The 20,936-nt window shown below is 49.6% G+C and overlaps 2 protein-coding genes across 2 annotated transcripts in view; both read right to left on the bottom strand.

Moving 5' to 3' along the window:
- PER3 (period circadian regulator 3) overlaps nt 1-6,139 on the bottom strand; it is a 41,787-nt gene extending 35,648 nt beyond the window's left edge. Inside the window, 5 exon segments of the mRNA XM_046010840.1 lie at nt 1,525-1,726; nt 3,136-3,251; nt 4,811-4,956; nt 5,405-5,774; nt 6,055-6,139. Coding sequence (XP_045866796.1) covers nt 1,525-1,726; nt 3,136-3,251; nt 4,811-4,956; nt 5,405-5,583 — 643 coding nt within the window. The 5' untranslated portion in view covers nt 5,584-5,774; nt 6,055-6,139.
- Nucleotides 6,140-10,732: 4,593 nt separating this feature from the next.
- VAMP3 (vesicle associated membrane protein 3) lies at nt 10,733-20,431 on the bottom strand. The gene is made up of 5 exons (XM_045978586.1): nt 20,296-20,431; nt 18,098-18,179; nt 14,366-14,524; nt 13,562-13,613; nt 10,733-12,520 (listed from the first exon to the last, which is right to left on the bottom strand). Coding segments are annotated over exons 1-5 (315 nt in total). The 5' UTR covers nt 20,298-20,431; the 3' UTR covers nt 10,733-12,500.
- Between the last annotated feature and the right edge of the window lie 505 nt (nt 20,432-20,936).

Raw genomic sequence — 20,936 nt, forward strand, 5'->3', positions numbered from 1 at the left:
GCGATTTCAGAATATGTTACCTTTTTACATGTTGGGGAGATATCATGGCAGTAACTAACTTGCAAAGATAACACGGCAGAAAGAAGCAGAGACCAGAGGGGTCTGACGGAGGGAGGAGGGAAGGTGGAGGGCGCCTGCGGCCGTCTCAGCACCCTGAACAGCTCCCGGCCCCCGGCGCCGGCGGATAAACGGCGGTGGAGTGGAGGAAGAGTGGATAAAAGCGGACAAACAAAAAGGGACAATCAGAGGTCGAAAATACATGCTCAAGAAAGAGAAAATACATGCTCAAGAAAGAGGAAGAGAAGTGAAATCAGCCTTTTCTTAGGGGAACAGGAAAGAGCTGGAAACAAGCAAGGAAGACAGGTGTGCATTTTGAAGTGTCCGTGAGCTACGCCCAAAAGACGGGGCCAAAGGTCTGCCATGGAAAAAAGGAGCGTGCGCGTCTGTTCCCACTGGACGGCGGCCTGAGTCAGAAAGTCAGAATAGGAATGGTGCCCTAGATTTGCAAAATGAGAACATTCTGGAGGGGTGTTTCACATCCGTGCCAATGTACCTAACACTACTGAACTGTATACTTAAAAATGGTTAAGACGGTGGTACATTTTGCTGATGGGTTTTTTTCTTTTTTTTTTTTTACTATAATAAACAAATTTAAATTTAAAAAAAAACTAGAGAAAAGGGCTTGGAATCAAAAGATAAAGATTGATCTGTACTAATGTTACTAATATTCTAATTACTAATTACTAATATTCTAATTAGTAATAATTCTAATTACTAATATACTAATATTCACAAAGAATATGAAATAAGTAATAAAGGGTGACTTTAAAAAGAAATAATGAATTATTTACAGAATCACACAGGACTGCAAGTCACAAAGCAAACCAGGACTAGGCATTCACAGTTCAGGGAAATAACTATTTCAGAAGGAAAAGTAATGAGATTCATGAACTTTTGGGGAGAAGCAAAACTGGAAGGGGAGCTAATCATGAGAAGTTTCTCTCCAAAGCCAAGCAAAGAAATAATGAAGTCAATGTGAGAGGGAAAACATTTAATTTTATTAACTTAGAGAAAACAGAATCCTTATAACAATGAAACTCCAATACGGGATGCAGGCAGTCAAACCATATTAAAAAAACAAATCTATGATATGGAACCTATAAAATTAACTTCACGAAGTCAAAGTGTATTAATTGGAATTTTGTTATTAGAGGATTTAAAATGCTGTTTCCAACACAGTCTGACTCTTTATTTATTCACTTATGTGCCTTTGTTTTTTTTTTTTAATTTTATTTTTAGTAATCCACCCAATGTGGGGCTCGAACTCATGACCTCAAGGTCAAGAGTTGCACATTCCACCAACTGAGCCAGGCAGGAGTCCCACATTCTCATTTTTTACATAAAGAAATAAAAAAAACCATATAGTTTGCAGGTCCAAAACTACGTTAATTTTGGTCCCCTCTCTGAAAGAATGAAACTGATCATTCTGAGGCAAGGTAAACATCTGAGCCTCGGTCCCATTACCTCTTTGGGTCCAGCTGTTCCAGAGGGGGAGGTGAGCATGGGCCGTGTGTGCGCAGAAAACCCTTACATCTTGGGGAGCGAGCAGTTCCAGGAAGTGAGACGACTCCAAGAAATCTTTCTTACAATTCAGGATTGAAGCAGCCTGTTCAGAAATGTGCACTAACCTTCCGGACAGAAAGGAAAAAACTGCCACAAAGGTATCCTAGGAAAAACATTTAAAAAATAAACGCAAATATTGAGACACATGTGAACAATATTCCCCGAAAGGTCAATTTGTTCTAGACTCCTGCTGTCATCATCACAGGCACGTACCCTGCAAAGGCAGCACGATTCTCCAACATATGCCTTAGTGGTCCTCGAAAAACCCGTATTTGATCTTCTGAAAGTCTGATTTCTATAACAGACAATATACCCGTTCATCCTACATCGACTAAATGTGCATACGGCGTAACCACTTCTGATGCCTCCTTGTTTGCAAACTGACGGGACTGTCTTCTCTTGACCAATGCATAACTCTAGGCTTCAAGACCACGCTCAAGAGCCGCTTCCTTCAAGACACTGTCTTGGACACGCCTTGCTACGTAAGAATCATGTCTCCCATTTGTTCCATGAGACAGCAGTGACATTTACAAATTGGCCACTGTTCCTGTCCCCTAGCATCGGCACATCCTTCTAAGATTTATCTTGAAGATCTTAAAGGGAAAATGTTCTCTTAAACTTTTCCTTGTTTCTGCCAACTCTGCCACACCCACCAGAGTCCCATAAACACCACAGTCAGTGAAACAAACACTGCTTGATGTCAGGGAGCGCTCTCGTTCTGACATGACAAGATCTCTGCGTCTGAGGTCTAAACATGAAACCAAGCCATGCCTATCCCGACACCGAGGCGCGAGGCTGAACGATTCTGCCAACGTGAAGAGATTCAAAAAAGATACATGACATGGGGGCGCCTGGGTGGCTCAGTGGGTTAAAGCCTCTGTCTTCAGCTTAGGTCATGATCCCAGGTCCTGGGATCGAGCCCCGCATCGGGCTCTCTGCTCGGCAGTGAGCCTGCTTCCTCCTCTCTCTCTGCCTGCCTCTCTATCTACTTGTGATCTCTGTCTGTCAAATAAAAAAAATAAATAAATAAATAAAAAAAAAGATACACGACATGTCTCTTGCCCAATTTTACGGAAAAATGACAGCATCTCAACTCAGCTGGTTCTATAAAATCCAGCTGTTACAACTTGAAGGAGTAGGGATTGGAACAAAGAATGATATAAATACAAATTAACAATTCGCGAATTAGAATAAAAGGAGAGCGGTTATGCTGCAGTTTATTTTATTTTTTTTTATGTTTGGTCGCGAGATCGCAGGGATGCTCAGGAGGCAGGGGCGGCTGGTGAGGGGAGCCCAGCAGACCACCGCCCCCAGGCCGCCGCCTGAGTTTACATCTGTGCTCTCGCAAGGGCAGCAGAAACTAAGTACAGGATGCCTCCTGGGCAGCCTCTGTTGTTTGCCTCGCATCATGGTTACTGAAGCGCCAACGTATGAGGTTTCACTATCGACGTCTCGATAAAGTTGTTAGGAAAAACCACGCAGGCTGATATGGCAAAATGTGCGGATTCTTACTGTGTTTTTGGAAGGGTACCCTGAGGCAGCCGTGCCCAGCTCCTCGAGACTGTAGGTGGTCGCAGCTGCTTGAGGTGCTCCACTCTGACTGAGGGTCTGGAAAAACCCACTGTTTGCTAAGAAACACAGGAAAAGAAACAGGTAGTCCAGCGACCGTGATAGCTTCAGGAGATCATTTTTACCACCCTTGAAGTCGGCTTAGTTTTTAGGATGAGGACACCTCGGCGTGTCTGCCTCAAAACCACATCTTCATCTTTCACCTAAAACACCGACAGTCGTACCAACGTCAAGCCTTCGGAGTTTAGGATTTTCTGATGTTCTGTGTCACAAGGAGCAAGCTCCATATAAGGCATGAAAACCCCAAACTCCAAATCCATGCACGTGGCGCGTTGACGGCGAAACATGACTTTCGTGTTCAGGACCTGTGTGTCACACATGAGGTCACAGAGGCTTGCGCTAGAGAAAATGTGTACTTTGTTAAATCCCCGCAAAAGAAAGGTCAGAGATGAAAAGGGGAAGGTGTTGGCAGCGGCTCGTTTTTAATTTGGCAAATTCCTTGGCGAGGAGGCAGAGAAAGCCGAACCCTCCTCCACTGTGGGTGGGGATGCAAGCTGGTGCAGCCGCTCTGGAAAACAGCATGGAGGTTCCTCAGAAAGTTGAAAATAGGGCTACCCTGTGACCCAGCAGTCACCCTACTGGGTATTTACCCTAAAGATACAAACATAGTGATCCGAAGGGGCACGTGTACACGAATGTTTATAGCAGCAATGTCTACAATAGCCAAACTATGGAAAGAACCTAGATGTCCATCAACAGATGAATGGATAAAGAAGATGTGGTATATATACACAATGGAATACTATGCAGCCATCAAAAGAAATGAAATCTTGCCATTTGCGATGACGTGGATGGAACTAGAGGGTATTACGCTGAGTGAAATAAGTCAATCAGAGAAAGACAACTATCATATGATCTCCCTGATATGAGGAAGTGGAGATGCAATGTGGGGGGTTGGGGGTAGGAAAGGAATAAATGAAACAAGAAGGGATCCGGAGGGAGACAAACCATAAGAGACTCTTAATCTCACAAAACAAACTGAGGGTTGCTGGAGGGAGGGGGGTCGGGAGAGGGTGCTGGGGTTATGGACATTGGGGAGGGTATGTGCTATGGTGAGTGCTGTGAAGTGTGTAAACCTGGCGATTCACAGACCTGTACCCCTCGGGCTAATAATACACGTTAATAAAAAAAATTAATTTGGCAAATTCCTGACACATCATGAATGCGTTGTGACAGTATGTGGATGACACAGAAAGGCGAGCTGCATTTACCAAATGTGTTTTTCCCCCAATACCCTGAGAAAACCATGATCCTTTAAAAAGCGAGTCTTTAAAATGTGCTAAACTCTACTCCCCTGCAGCAAATCATCAAAACATGGCAGAGTCGCTCATCAACAGTTCCTAAGCGAGGACACAAACGAGGCTCTCCTGATGTTCCTAGTTTGCCAAACCAAGACGCGAACACAATCCATGCGGATCTGCTCATCTCACATCCAGCACCATAAACGCTCAAAACATTTCAGGGACCAGAACCAAACGGACAGCTCTTCCAGCTTGGCCCACGTTTACGAACAAAATGATGTACTCCCAGGACGGTACTTTTTCTCCCGCTCATTTACCTTGTACTCTGTGCACGCAGCGAAGGGCAGAGTTGAGGGCATCGACAGTGCTTGGCTTACTGCGTCTCCCTGATGGGAAGTATTTTTTCATTTCTTGCACAACCATTACAAGTTCTTCAGAAACTCTGTTTCGATCTTGCGGCTCACTGTAAGATAAAACAGAACAAAAGAACCAACCCATCAATTCACACTTTCAATTCAAATTCAAATTCAAAAAAAGAACAGCCAGCGTTGATCAAACGTGCCAAGCAACTTTCTAAGTGCTTCCCACGGGTCATCTCATTTTGTTCCCAGGTTTATTTTCCCCTTTGGAAGGTGGGGGATCCTGGCCAATGAAACTGGTAAACATCAAACATCTTCCATTTTTTCTCAACCCTACTGCAGCTCCCCAGCTCGGATAAATCCTTAACCACTGTTTCTGAACTTCCGGCACTCTTTGGTACTACTTCCTCACAGTTTCCCAGGGCTTTTCATTCCGCTATCTGAGGATCCCCCTGAACTCTCTCCTGGGCTTACACACAAAAGGATAAAGCGATTGAAGGCCCCCTGTCCCTATACTAGCCCTGGAAGAACAAACAGATCAGGCCGTGTCACCTGTTGCTGCTCTCCACCCGTGGGCTCTGCGGTTGGGACTTCTGGCTCCACATCTCCTCCTGGGCTCTCCCCAGGGCCTCCGAGCCCCGGGCCTGCGCTCTTTCAAGTTCCGGAGGCTCAGTCCCCCCGGAGTCCAGACATTTACGGCTGGACCTTTCCAGGTCTTCACAGGGGTCCATCCTCTGCTCAGCAGCCCTCAGTCTGTCGCCTGCTTCCTTTTCACCTTGCAGTCAGCGACAGCAATTTATTTCTCATTTTGGTCCAGGCCATTGTCTTAGCGAAGCCGGCGGATACGGGTCCCTGGTCACCTGGCCGGTTTCCGCCGCAGGATCTCCATGCAGTCTCCGATGGCTCGGCTCGCGGGGGCAGCCTGGGGGCGCCGGCGGGGGGGACGTGACTGAGGGGACAGGTGTCCAGTGACACGGGCGATAGGCTGCGGACGCCGGGCTGTGACAACCCCCCCCCCCCAGACTCCCGCATTCGCCGGCCTGCCCACCCGCGGCTCCCCACCCGCGACGTGCGCCCCAAAAGTGGACCCGGGAGTGCGAAACTTCCAGCGCCAAGTTCAGGAGCCCCGGGTTCCCCCGGCCCCCGGCCCCAGAACGGAGGGCGGACTCGGGGAGATCTCCCCGCCCCAGCAGAGCACTCACCAGCCGCCGCCGCCGCCGCTCGCCCCACCCGGCACCAGCGAGCAGGGAGCAGTCCCGAGGACCGCCGCGTGCAAGTGGCCGCCGGCGCCGCGCCCCCCGTGCGCCACGTGACGCGGCCCCGCCCCCAGCCGCGCGATTGGCTGCCGCGGAACGCTCTGCGCGCCCCCATTGGCTCGAGGGCGGAGCCCGCGCCGGGCGCCCCGGTTACATAACCCGAGGCGAGTGGGCGGGGAGAAGGCCTGGGAGCTAGTTACATAACGCCGGGGGTCGGGCGAAGGGCGGTGCTCGGCCAATCCCGGCAGGGCGGCGCGTAGGCGGGGGGCGGAGGGGCCTGGAGGGGGCTGGAACTCAAGCCGCGCCAGTCGAGTGCTCCGCCCCCTTCGGGGGAGCGGGACCCAGGAGGCCGGAGCCAGTGCGTCAGGGATAGGGCGCTCGAGTCGCCAATCACGAGGGGGCGGGACCCGAGAGGGGTTGGCCGGCCCCCACGTGAGGGGCGGGCGCTCAGGCTGCAGGGCGCGCAGGTGGCGGGAGTGGCCGGGGTGGCCGGGGTGGCCGGGGTGGCCGGGGTGGCCGGGGTGGCCGGGGTTGGGGGGGACAACCCTGGGGCGCGGTCGCGCCAGGCCCGGCCGCGGGTAGAAGCGCTGGACATCCGAGCGCCTGGTCTGCACCTTCTCGGGTTCCCTTTTTGCATCTTGCTCAACCTTGGTGCTCTCGCGCCCGCCAGCCCGGAGCAGTCCCGGGAGGATCAAAGCCCCGTTTCAGAAACGGAATTTTGACGGCGGACTCTGAACATTTCCCTGGTTCCTGAAGTTACAGGTTGATGTGGCCGCTGGGGGAGACAAATGTGTGTAAGAGACACCGCTTCGGAAAAGGAAGGTGTAGCCACGCCCTTGTAAAAATGCCAAGTCTGGAGGTTTTTTAGGTTGTGTGTCGACTCCTCCGAAGTGCAGAGCGCCGCCCCTTTCCAGGGTCTGGTACATGAAAAATGTTCAGTATTTATTGGGAAAATGAAAGGAATTGTATAGAAAAGGGGTGAGTGAAGTGTGTCAGTTTTTCATGTCATGTATTGGATTAACCACCTCCTTTTTCCAAATGACGGCAGATGTCCCTCTCCTCTGGTTTAGTCGCACTGCGTGCGCTCAACAGATGCTTACTGAGCCAGTGATCTGGGCCGGGATGACTGTGGTCCCCGAGAAAGGGTGGTGGCGAAAGTCCCTGCCATTCAGGAAGTCTACCTTTTATGAAGACGGCAGACACCAGCAAGCGGAAGCACAAGCAAGTGGATAGCGCTGAGTGGAGTGTGAAACGAAGATGAAATGCAGCTGGGAGGGGGTGGAGGGTGAGGGACGCAACAGACATTAACCTGGTGATCAGGGAAGCCTCTGGGAGAGGCGCACTGAAACCTGAGTGTGTGTGTGGTGCGGGTGCGGGTGGCCGGAAGGGAGGGGGCAGAAGACACCTGCAGAGGCTCTGGCAGAGCAGGTGTGTTGTTCAGGAACAGAAAGAACATCTACTTTGGAGAATTCCCAGAGGGAGGAGGGATGGTGTGAGGGGCGATCAGGAAGTCAGGAAGGGCCAGATTATAATTAGGGAACGTGATTTGGGTTTTCTTCTAAAGGTAGTGGAAAGAGGATTTGAAACGAGAGAGCGATCTGTATCGGCCAGACTTCTACGCGGGGAGTGGTTAGCAGGTGGCTGTTAGTTACAAGAAGAGAGCTGAGGACCAGTTGGACTAGGCTGGTGCCAGGAAGGACAGTGAGAGGAGACTAGACGTGGGAGGCATCTGGGGCACAGAATCCTGCAGATGAGTTGAGTGTGTGTGTGTGAGAGAGAGAGAGTGATCAAGGGTGACTCCTGGGTCTTTGGTGTGAGCAGAGCTGCGTGTCATGGGTCATCAGCATAGAAGGACAGGTCTGGGGAGAGTAAGTTTTGATGAGGGGAGAATGGAGACTTGTTTCCCACATGTTATGTTTGAGCATGCAGGTGGGATTATCAGGTGGGTGACGGGATCTCCCAGCCTGGGATGCAGGGGAGAGGCCAGGGATGGCGAGATGGCTGACGTTTGGAAGAGGCCAGAGTCCCTACAGCGTTTGCAGTCACGGGTGAAATTCTCAATGGGAAAATACAGATAGAGGAAGGCCAAAGTCCAAGACTAGGGGAGGGGGGAGGAGTGGAGATTTAGAGGCCAAGCAGAGAGCCAGGTGAAGAATAAGGAGCCATAGAGGGGGTTGAAAGAAAAGCAGAAGAACGTTGGGTCATGGGAGCTAGGTCAATATTTCAAAGAGAGAGCTCTTCACCGTATTAAATGCTGGTGATGCACAGAGTATGACAAGGGCAGAGAAATTTCTGTGGTGCTTCACCGAGACAGTGACCTTGGTTAAGGATGTCCCAGTGGTGTTGGCTGAAGAAAAGTGCAATGGGGGGCAGTAACCACGGCGAGCTGTAGGGAGGGGTTTTGCTGTGTGGGGCTGCAGACAAGTGTTTTTTTGCCCAAGGGAGGGACATAGGGACCATGATTAGGGTCTGATGGGATAAGGAGGGAGAAGGAATGAAGCAGGAGGAGGAGCCGCGGACAAAGGGAATTGCTGGAGGGAAGGCTTCCACTAGGCACGGATCCAGGGTCCTGACAGTTTAAGAAAAGTAGAAGATTTTGAAATGCACTTAGCTTGCTACTTAGAGGATGAAGGGAAAAAAATCAATTATTTTCGGGGCGCCTGGGTGGCTCAGTGGGTTAAAGCCTCTGCCTTTGGCTCAGGTCATGATCTCAGGGTCCTGGGATCGAGCCCCGCATCAGGCTCTCTGCTCAGCAGGGAGCCTGCTTCCTACCCCTTCTCTCTCTGCCTACTTGTGATCTGTCTGTCAAATAAATAAATAAAATCTTTAAAAAAATCAATTATTTTCTAATAATTATGCCATAATTGACTTATTTAATAAATTGTGGTTTTATAGATTGAATTTTCTGCTAGTGTAAAAAGCAGCTTAGTTATAAATAAGGATGCTATTTTTTTTTTAAGATTTTATTTTTAAGTAATCTCTGTACCCAATGTAGGGCTCAAACTCACCACCCTGAGATCAAGAGTCTCACGCTCCACCGACTGAGCCAGCCAGGCGCCCCCAAGGATGCTATTTTTAAATGCACTGAGCAGTCCGGTCAATTTTAAACAAATAATCCTCACTCAAAACGAATAAAAAAAAATCACTATACTTTTAAAAAACATTCTTTTAGTGATGCAGATATGGAATTACCACGTAGGATGCACAACTCATTGGAAAATACGATGAGTCGAGGGGAATTTGCCACATCCTTTGACTGACATCGTCTTCAGGAAGGCGACTGTTCACAAACATTGCATTTCTCCTTCCAGTGACATGTGGTCCCTGCCACCTGTGAGGTTAGGTGGGGTCATGTGACTTGCTTTGGCCAGTAAAATGTGAGCAGAGCTAAGAACCCCGCTTCCAGATGGAAGCTTTGAGAGCCAGCGCACATTCCTGATGTCCCCCTCCTGCCACAGTGATAACCTGAAACAAATGTCCGCAGGAAGTCCCTCCCCGAGGGACTGACGGTATTACCTTCCTGTTGGCTGGCTTTGGACATGAGGCATGAGTGAGGAAATAACTTTAAGCTGTTGAGATTTGGAAAATGTTCATCATGCAGCGCTCCAGCACCTTCTGAGTGATCTGTATGGTCACGACAAATATCAGCAAGTGCAGTGGACTGGTCTGGTGTGGACACTGCATGGATGATGGTGCCATTTTCTGGAACAGACGCTGTTAACGGTAGGAAGAGGAGCGTGCTGCAGGGGAATGCCTAATTCTGTTTAGTCCACTAGGCCAGGAATCCTCAGTACATTCAACATTAGAGATGTGGGAAGAGATAAGATCCCCCCCCACCCCCCCGAGACTGAGTAGAATGGAAAGAGAAGTTGGCTGAGGAATCCTGACATTTACAGGAGAGGCAGAAAAGAGCCCATTTATGGTAGATTTTCCTTCAAAATGTTGAGAAAGGAACAAAATTTATATAGATCTCATTATATAAAGGTCCCGAACAAACGGTACGATTCGCTGTAGGTGCTTTACCAGGACACGATAGCATAGCAGACAAGAAAAGTGGCGACCATCTATCCAAGGTCAAGGCAATGGGAAGAAGTCCACCACTTCTCTCAGGTTTATATGGGAAACTGGCATTTCACTGTAACCATAAGCAAAGGCTACTCTACCCATGTTGTGTCGTTCCCTGGAGGTGGTAGATCGAGTGGAAGCGTATTCAAGGGGAAGGGTGTGCAGAATCAAAATGAGAGCTGTGTTTGGAGAAGTTTCCCGCCCGTCCACCTTCCCCTCCCCGAGGGCCACAGAGGCAGCTCGCTATTCCACCAAACACGGGGCCAGCTCTGGGGTCTCTGAAGGTGTATGTAAGTAACTCAAAAGCCAGCTCCTGAGCATTCTGGCAATTGTAAGAAAGCCAGCATCCCCCCCCCCCCCCCACTCACCTCCTATACTTCTCACGAGGGGAAGGGTTTGCTTGGGTTCACTAGGGCAGGGAAAATGCTGGGGACTGGGGAGAGGAAGAGAAAGTGTGGTTTGGGGTTTCTAAGTGGGGGGGAGGGCAGCAACAAGGAATGCCAGTTTTGTGACCTGGACCGCCCAGCGATTCTCCTACGAGCAACACAAGATACCAGAATCACGCGTATCAACAGTTTATTTAGTTCATTAGAGTGGTAAGTTCCCAGCTAAATGCACAGATACAAGCGAGGTGCCCCCGGGTCAGTGCAGGAACCAGCGGGTTACAGGGACTGGGCACAAGGCAGGGAGAGAGCACCAAGGTTTCCGAGTCAGAGCCGGCCAGAGCGCCTGAGCGGAGGGTGGGCCCGCGGCCTGCCCCACGCTGACCGAGGCTCGCTTCCTCCAGCGGGGCGTCCTGCAGGGCGTGTCCTCAACACGGCAGCACCGCAGTGAGGCCAGGGCGAGAGATGGTAAAGGCAGCCCGTGTCCTGGTGCGCCTCAACTGCTGCTGCTCTGTAAAGTCACACGCTGGCATACGGACAAGAATTGGAGAGGCCTCTAGTAACCATGGGCCAGGGTGGTGGCACCTCGGCATTTCTCCCTCAGAGCCTCCTTGCCTGTTTGCATGCCAACCGGAATTCCCATCCCTCAGCCACCCACCCTGATGGTAAAAGTCTCACATACACCACAAGTCTCTCAGGTGACAAAGCTGTTTCTCAAGCAGCGTCTTGTGCAGTTTCTGACGTTGAAGAAAGAGAGAGTCTCTGGCTAGCTGTCCTCTGGGAAGAGTCATCCGCCCCGACCAATGCCCGGTAGACAGTATAATTCAGAAGACAGATTTACGAAGTGGGATACGGATAAAAATAGGAAAACAAACTCCCAAAGGCTATGGTCTGTGCAGACTGGGCCAGCTAATGACCAGTTCACAGATGGTCTCCCTTGAAGGCTGCAGGACTGCTGCTCCCGTAGTAATCAGAGGCTCCACTGAGCTCAGTCTCTAGGGAGGAGATGCTCAGAGTCTGGCTTAAACCTGCTCTCACCCCTGGGAGAAATGCGGACTCAGGCGAGCTGCACCACCCACAGTACTCCAGAGGCGAGAGAGGCCTGTTAGGATGGAGACGGTTCACAGACAGTATTACAATTTTAATTCTGAAGGGCACCTGAAGTTCCATTTGTCACTTTTTAAAATTTATCTGTCAGGAACAGACGTAAGGACACTGTACTGGGCATTCAACTTTTTGGCAAAATACAAACTTTGGTCATAGCCATAGTTCTATAAAAATGTTTTAAAGAGGCTATTTCTAATTAAAATAATATTCTTAGCAAGTGATACAAAAACTAACAGGAAAGTAAACATCTTCATATCAAATGTAAGAGCAGAAACTCTTTATCCACGTCTCATTTTTAAATACAGCGCAAGAGTCAGTAGTGCTTATAAACAGTAGAAAGTTCTCTTCTAGGGAATCCGAAAAATAGCAAAATAAGGCACAACCTGTTACTGTTACAGATTTGCTTAGGCAGTAGTGTTCTTTCTGGAAGGCACAAACTGGAAATCTGATTACCTAAAGGCTTAGAATGTGGTTCTGAAGATGTCATATGGCAGGGATGGCTAGCTTGGAACAAATTCCCTTAACCAGAATTAACGGGAATTCCTCAGACAACCTTACTCCGAGGTGACGACACCCGGGAAGTTAAGAGACGCTCTCCATCAGCCACTCGGCCATCTGTGAAGGCGCCGGGCCGGGCGTGGGCTGGGTGGCCGCACTTCAAGTTCGGAGTGTTTATAACATCACAAAGGCACATGGCCTAGAAATTCAACTTTACGGTAACAAACAGAAACTAATCAGCTTAGACAGAACAGCAGGCGAGCTCGAGAATATAGCGGGTTCTAAGTCAAAGGTCTTGAAGAGGTTTCTTGAACGGCAGGCTGGGGCGGCACCGGTTCTTCACGAGGAAACGTTCCACACTAAGGGGGAGACACGACAAAGCAGAGGAACAACAGTTCAGTCTCTCACTGCAAACCCGGAGTTAACAGTGAACGTCACAGTCTAAATGCGCAAGTCAACTTGGCCAAGTTCTTACTAGTGGCGTCTCTACACTTTGCTGAGGGCTTGAGGTCACTGTCAAGAGAAGGGATGGGAAGAACTGCTTTTGCAAATGGTTCCCAGGGCCTGGGCTACAAACGCCAACGGCCTGTTCCGGTATCGCATACGGTAGCAGGAGTGGTAATTCCGGCACTCACACTTCCGTGCGCACAGGCATGTCCGGACGGAGGGACGGACTTATCCGGCTACTGTCAGTACTACGCGCCGGGGACTATCCTATGCACTGTTCGGAGACTGAGCGGCGGTGTCCCCATACAAGCGTACGGGGGTACGATTATCATCCCCACTCTGCAAGTGAAGAAACTGAGGACCAGGGACATTAAGTTGCTGGCCCGAGGCTGCGCAGCAGGACAGGACCGGAGCCACAGGAACGGGCAGTCATGCTTGTAATCTATAGACGAGACTGTTCCTCGTAGGAGGAAGTATCGGATGAAAATGTGCTCAGAGTGAAAACAGATGGGGCAGTGGAAATGAACACATTTTTCTCTGACTTCAAAGGATCAATGTGTATATTTAAAAAACCCTTGGATTTTAATGAAATAATCAAGTACTTAAAACATTTACTGAAGAGGGGCGCCTGGTGGCTCAGTGGGTTAAGCCTCTGCCTTCGGCTCAGGTCATGATCCCAGGGTCCTGGGATCGAGCCCCGCATAGGGCTCTCTGCTTGGTGGCAAGCCTGCTTCCCCCTCTCTCTGCCTGCCTCTCTGCCTACTTGTGATCTCTCTCTCTCTGTCAAATAAATACATAAAATCTTAAAAAAAAAAATGTACTGAAGAAAACGACAATCTGTGGAGTGAACCAGTAATTCTGAGGGAACTTTTTATTCCAAGTTCTTGTACGTGACGTCAGCTGTGACTACATCGAGAAGACCTGGACGGTGGATTTAGGCCAGGAGAACTCACCGATGATGATGATGATGATGATGACCACGACGGCAATCCCTATGGCCCACATCTGCGACAAAACAGAGACCATGTCACACTTCCAAACATACAGATGAGCGTGCTCACTGAAGACTGTAATATTCTAGTCACAGACCGAGAAGCTAACGCGCACTATAATCTGAAATAATTCCATTTTTAAAGCCTAAATTTGCTGTTCTCAATTACAGCATGAAGTTATTCATCTGCTTTCTAGAAGACAGTCCAATGATGTGTGGTCCCTAGGGAAGGCATCAGCATGGGCTACGAAGCCCGTCCCGTGCATCAGGGAGTGTCACTCGTGTGCTGTAAGGGGCTAGATACGTCTGGGCTGCGGCAGCTGTTGAGGTCTGCTCTGGGCTGCGCTGCTCGGGGGCTGCTTTCTGCACTTCTGCGGAGCACACTGGCTTTCAAGCCCCCTTATCCTGTGCCGCTGGAGCCTTTCACTGAATCACAGGCCAGTGGACTTTCAACCCCAGCCCTTTCCTGCCACTATGCGTGCAGGCTTTGCGGGGGTGGAGACGTGGAAGGGCCTGGGTGGGCTGGTGACCCGATTTTGGACATTCCTGCTCTACATGCTTCTTCGGGTCAGCCATGGGTCATGGGGCATCCCGGGCTGAGGGCACAGGAAAAGGGCATGCGGTCAGGGCTCGGTACTCAGAGTCAGGCCAGATTTCCACGTAGGGGACATCAAACCCCTCCCCGATACCTGCGGCCCCGCAGCCCCTGAGGATGGAGGGCGGCTCCGTGTAACAAGCAGGTGAAAGAAAAGCGCCAGAAAAGCACCTTGCAGTTCTTCCACCAATATTTCCTCTTCAACTTGGCAGCGCTCGTTTCAAACTGGGACGCTCCTGCCTGTAGCGCGTCTGCACGGTCATCCAACTCCGACAGCTTCTGGTCTCTTTCCAACACCTTATCCACGTTGACTCTCATGATGTCCACCACCTGAACGGCCACGAGCACGCCGAGTCACACAGAGAGGGAGGGAAAAAGAAGCAGAACTCTCAGTGAAGTAAGCGGGCTCGTTTCCCTTCAGGGCGGCACTTGATGACTCTGAGCCACACTTTCATTTCAAGAGGTGGGAGCAGGGAGTGGCTCGCTCTTTCACGAGGAAAACACCCGCAAACTAGAAACAGAAGAGCACTTCCCAAACATGACAAAGAGCATTTATGGAAAAACCCTCAAGTAACACCCAGGCTCAGTGGTGAAAGACAGAGAATTTCTCCCCAAGATCCCGAACAAGAAAGGACGCCCACGTTCACTGACGCTGTTCAACACTCTCCTGGAAGTTCTGGCCGGAGCAATCAGGCAAGGAAAGAACACAAGACATCCAAATTGGAAAGAAAGAAGTAAAGTGATAGCCATTTGCAGATGATTCCATATACGGAAAATCCTAAAGAATCCACACACTACTAGAGTCAATAAACATGCTCAGTAAAGGCTCAGGGGACAAGACCAGCACCCAGAAATCAGGATGTTTCCATACAAGACAAATGAAAAGGAAATGAAAAAAAAAAAAAATTCCATACACAGTAGCATCTGACAGAAAAAAATACTAGGGGATAAACTGAACCAAGGAAGTGGAAGATCTGTGCACTGAAAACGAGCTACAAGACAATGCTGAAAGGAATCAAAGACGTAGTTAATGGGAAGACGTTCCAAGTTCACAGATGGGAACTCTCACTGGTAAGATGGCAAGATGCCTCAAAGCACTGTACACATATACAGATTCAACGCAATCTCTATTCAAATTCCACTGTCCTTCTCCACGTACCATCCCCTCCCAGAAACAGAAAACCCAGTCCTTAAATTTTTACGGAATTGCAAAGGGTCTGAATAGGCAAAACAATACTGAAAAAGAAAATGTTGGAGGACTCAGACTTTCCAGTACCAAAACCTTACAACCAAGCTATAGTAATCAAAGTAGTGTGATTCTAGCATAAGGACGGACATACGGACCAAGGATCCAGAAATTAACTCAAACGTCTATGGCCACATGATTTTTGACAAAACTGTCAAATCACTCAGTGAGGAGGAAGATGGTCTCTTCAGCAAATGGTGCTGGGACAATGGGACAGCCGTATGCAAAAGAACGAAGCTGGACCTTTACACCTCACCCTATATATAAAAATTAACTCAAAATGGATTGATGACCTAAGTCATCAATATAGCTAGAAGCTATAAAACTCTTAGAGGAAAACATAAGAGCAAACATTCCTAACTTCTAATTTGGGCATGGATTTGACACCAAATCAAGAACAACGAAAGACAAAATAAACTGAACTTTTAAAAAATTAAAACCTTTTGTGCAAAAGACACTCTCAAGGATGTGAAAAGACAATCTACAGAATAGAAGAAACTATTTGCAAATCATTTATCGAAGAAGGGTTTAATATCCAGAATACATACATATATATGGAACTCTTGCTCCCCAACAAGGAGAGAAATGACCCAATAAAAAAAGCCAGGCAACAGACTTGACTAGACACGTCTATGAAGAACGTACACAAATGATCAACCAGCACACGAAGATATTCAACGCCGCTGGTCATTAAAGAAATGCGAACCAAAACCACAATGAGATACTTCCTATTCACTCAGGAGGACAGCTACTCTCGGAGAAAACAGAAACTAACAAGTGTTGGCGAGGAAGCGGAGAAGCAGGGCCATGGACACTGCTGGAGGGAAGGCAGGCTGGAGCCGCCACGGTGGACAGGCCTGGCAGGCCCTCAAAAAGTGAAACACGAGATTACCACGTAATCCAGCACTCCTGCTTCTAGATACATATCCAAGAGAAATGAAAACATACGTCCACACAGAAATCTGTCCATGAATGTCTGCAGCAGCGTTATTCACGATAACCAAAAGGTGGAAACTCAAAAACCCCTCCACAGATGAATGGAAAAACAAATTGTGTACAGACACACCACGGAACACCACTCAGCCCTAAAAAGGAAGGAGGTACTGACAGATGCTGCAACGGGGACCAAGAGCAAAAACGCTGAGTGCAAGAAGCCAAACCCCAAAGGCCACATGGTGCATGAACCCCTTTATCGGAAACAGCCACAACAGGCAAATTTATAGCAACAGAAAGCCGACTACAGGTTACCAGAACGGGAGAAGAGGGGAACGGCAAGCGAGGACTGCACATGTCTAGGGTGTTCTTTAGGGGGATGCAAAAATAGTGAACGCAGACAGAGGTTAATGGCTGCACAACACTGAGAACACTGAACTCCCCCGGTGGATGGCGAATTGTACGTTATGTAAACTCCACCTCAATTAAAGACAAAACAAAACAAAACAAACCAACAGAATACCCCCACCTCTCCTTAAAATTCCTTTGGTTAAGAAAAAAGACCCAGTTTGGGGCGCCTGGGTGGCTCAGTGGGTTAAAGCCTCTGCCTTCGGCTCAGGTCATGGTCCCAGGGTCCTGGGATAGAGCCCCGCATCGGGCTCTCTGCTCAGCGGGGAGCCTGCTTCCCCCCCCCCCCCCCGCCTACTTGTGATCTCTGTCTGTCAAATAAATAAATAAATCTTCAAAAAAAAAAAAAAAGAAAGAAAGAAAAAGGACCCAGGTTGATTTTCTAAGTAAAGGAAAGTTTCATCCAGTTAGAATGGGTAAGGTGGGTAAGAATACCATAGAAATGTACAAGTTTCAGAATTCAGTTCCTAAACAAAACCATCAGACCAGAATATTACCTAATGATTTAGTAATGCAATCTGACCTAAGTTTGACTCTGCTTTTTAAAGCAGCTAAGTGCAGAAAGATCAAGAAGTCTTTGTTGCATGCTGGCAGCTCTTCGGGCTACAGAATCCTAGTCTGAACTTCTCAGTCTTCCACTGTGGGTCTGCACATACAGAGCAGAAAAAAGATGCTGTGCGGGTCCTCTGACTCCAGGATTCCACAAAAACCGATTTGACAGGCTAGAGCAGTCTGCCAGCATCTGCCTTCCGAACGTGAATGGGTGACAACTGGAATGGAATTCTAGAGGTTTGCTCAGGCCTAGTCACCAGTGTGTCAGGCTACTCTAAGAAGCATTTTGATGAAAAATCGGGTTGGAGGGATTCGTCTTGGTTCAAACAACCTAGAGACCTAATCCTTAAAACTCTATTAACCTATTTTATAAAGTGTTCTTTTTTTTCTTTTCCATTTTTTTTTTTTTTAAATTGTGGCAAACTGTCTTATGAAGTGGTTCCTAGAGGAATGCTCTCAGGAGGAGTGTCTGTGGTTCAGATACCAGATTCGGTCATGGGAAAACAAGCATGACTCCTGGAGAGTGACTTCTCAGAAGCTTAGCTCATTTGTTATATATTAGCTCATTTGTTATATATATTTAGCTCATTTGTTATATTTGTTGTATTCATATAACATATGAGCATATTCATATGTTGTATTTATTTGTTATATTCAAATTTCCTTTATACTCATGCTTTTATGATACTTTTTCTAAAAAGAATTCTTTCCAGGGTGTTCCCATGTGGGTTTAAAATTCAGTTCTCAACACTGGAGAGCAGTACCTCATCGACTTGATTTTGTGTCTGCTGAAGTCTTCGGCTGCTGCTGGAGGCAGCGCTTGAGCCTGCAGGAGCACCTGTAGACCTGAAACGTGGAAAGGCACGAGCGTGAGGAAATTCTGATTTCAGACACATTTCTGTAAGGATGAAGACGTTACTCCAAGACCTCGCTGTTGGAAGTTTCAGAGCTCAAGCAGGAAAGAAATCCTTCCCACAGTAATGGACAAAGGTTCTAACGACATTTCTTCTAATATCTCTATAATTTCCAAGATTCATCCATATGTGAGAGGTGACCAGAGTCTGAAGTGAAGGTTTAACAAGCTCTACTTTGTAACACTAAAGCACCTGAAGTTAATATCAGGGATCCTAAGAGAGGGAAGCTCTACTTTTTTATTGTTTAAAGGCACACATCTGCTTAAATGCCCTCAGTACTCTTCTGATCTCTCATTGTGGCAAGAATTGTTTTCACGGTTATGAACAATTACAAAATGCCACTTTTCCACTACGGAGAAATATATTCATTTACAGAAACAGGGTCAGGAACATCAAGATGTAGGGAGGAGGGGTGGTGTGAGTGGGAAAGGTGATATGCGGTGCCTCCTCTCTTAAAAGGTACCCCTCTCTTCAAATCCTCACTGAATGCCTGTTTCTCCCCAGGCAGATCTTCCTTGACCACCGTGGCTCTGAAGTCCTTATTGCTTCCATTACTTGGTTGGCTACACTTTGATTTTACACACACACACACACACACAGTCAACCCTTGAACAAGGTGGGGTTTGGGGGCGCCAACACTTTTCCCCACCCCACAACTGAAAATCTGCACGTAACTTTTGACTCCTCCAAAAATGTAACTACTGACAGCCTACTGTTGACCAGAGGCTTTACCAAGAACATAAACAGTCGATTCACACGATTTACACGTACTTTGTATGTTGTAGGTGTTTATACATTGTGTTCTTACAATAAAGTAAGGTCGAGAAAAACTGTTAAGAAAATCGTAAGACAGAGAAAACAGAGTGAGAGTAGTGTTCTGTATTTATCGGAAAAAAACCCACGTGTAATTCACACCCACGTTGTTCAAGGGTCATCGGAATGTCTTGCCTTCCCCGGTAGATCGCAGACGCCGGTGTCTTAGAAGGCTCTTCCCTGTACCCAAGACAGCACCAAGCCCGCGTCTCGCGTACACCAGCGACTGATGCATCCACTGACTCAAGTAGTTTTATAGCTACCACGTGTCAAAGACCAGGGATGCAACAGGTCCCATGCCTGCCCTCACACTTCATTTTTACTCTCTGATAGGTAACAGTGAAAAACCATGTCCTGGTACGTCGTCGTCAAGCGTTTTCTCATTTAATCCTTATTAACTCTCTCAAGGGGGTACTACTATTAGCCCATCTTATGGAAGCCCAAAGTGGGGTTTAGAAAGCCAACACGGCTGGTGGAGCCTGTCTCTAGACCAGGTCCCATATGAGTCTACGGATCTAGACCTTAACCACCGCTGACTTCCTGGCCCAGGAGCCTCCGCAGGTACACTCCGGAGCGGTGGCCCTGGCTCCTAGGAGGAAGCCGGGGAAAGCACCCATTCCTCCCTCCTCCGTAGGTGAGCCGTGACAGGCTGGAGGGGCACAGAGGGTCCGTGGGGCTCGTGACAGAATATTACCACGGGAAACTCCCATGGCTTTTGTCTAAAGAGGGAAGGTCTACAGCTCTGCTCCTGAGTCCACTCTGACCGCTGCTGCCTCTACACACAGGGCCGAGGTCCTTTCCCTTGCAACTTCCGGAGCCCAGCCCAGTACCAGGCGGCGAACGGGCGCTCCAGGTCTAGGGCAGGGGTCACCGCTCCTCTGGGGAGCTTCGGGCCGGAGGTCAGGGGAAGGGGAGAAGGGGTGGGGCCCAGGTAGGGAGGGGGCGTTTCCTAGCTCCGGGAAGCCCCCGGCCGCCCCGCCCCCGCCTCTTCCGCGAACGCCGGACGGCCTCGGGGCTGCGAGCTGCCAGGCGGGGCAGGCTCCGCCCGCCTGCAGCCTGCAGCCCGTAGCCTCGGGGCCGCCGCCCATCCCCGGGCCTCCGGAGCCACCGCGCAGGCCCGCGTCCGAGCGGCTGAAGGGGGCGGGGTGGGGGGAACCGCGCCGGGGGAGGATCCCAGCCGCGGGCCACCGTCTCCCGGAGTCCGAAGCCGCCCCGCGTCTCGCCGCGTCACTCACATTTTGGCGGCGGCCGGCGACGGTCAGGAGAGCGGCGCAGCGGGACCGAAGGCCGGGAGCTGGGCGGGGCGGCGGCGCGGGGCAGATGACGTCGCCGGGCGCGGCCGCGGAGGGGCGCGCCGGAAGGGGGCGGGGCCACCTGAGAGCGCCGGGGGGCGGGGCGCGAGCTGCCTGCGCGAGGCGGTGCGCCTAGCTCTGTCGCGCCCGCGACGCGGTGGGACGCGGTGCCCTAGGCACGGTGAGGGGACTGTGTCGGTAAATGGGGGCGGGGGCCACTTCCCTGACCGAGACAGTACAGGGGACCCACTGTGTGCTTCTGCTGGACGTCCCGCGTTAACCCGGTGGTCCTGGAGACCCCCGTTTCCCCGGAAACTTGTTAAAATGAGATCGGAAGGCCCTTTGGGAGTATTTATCACAGGCGTCGGTAGCGTTAGACTCCCCCCTTCGTGTGCTCGTTGGTGACTCAAGTGTCTGTCACTGCCCAGGCCGTGCTACAGTCTCTTTACGGGAGCCTGGCCATGAGGGGTGTGTTTCGTTTCTGTGTTTCTGCGTTCCCGGCCCCGGCACAGAGTAGGTCCTCAACTTCCGGTCGGCTGCGGGCGGAGGCACAGACCCAAATGCAGTGAGTCACTTTGCAGTGT

Source organism: Meles meles, chromosome 1 (assembly GCF_922984935.1).
Source record: "Meles meles chromosome 1, mMelMel3.1 paternal haplotype, whole genome shotgun sequence".
NCBI classification, from domain to species: Eukaryota; Metazoa; Chordata; class Mammalia; order Carnivora; family Mustelidae; genus Meles; species Meles meles.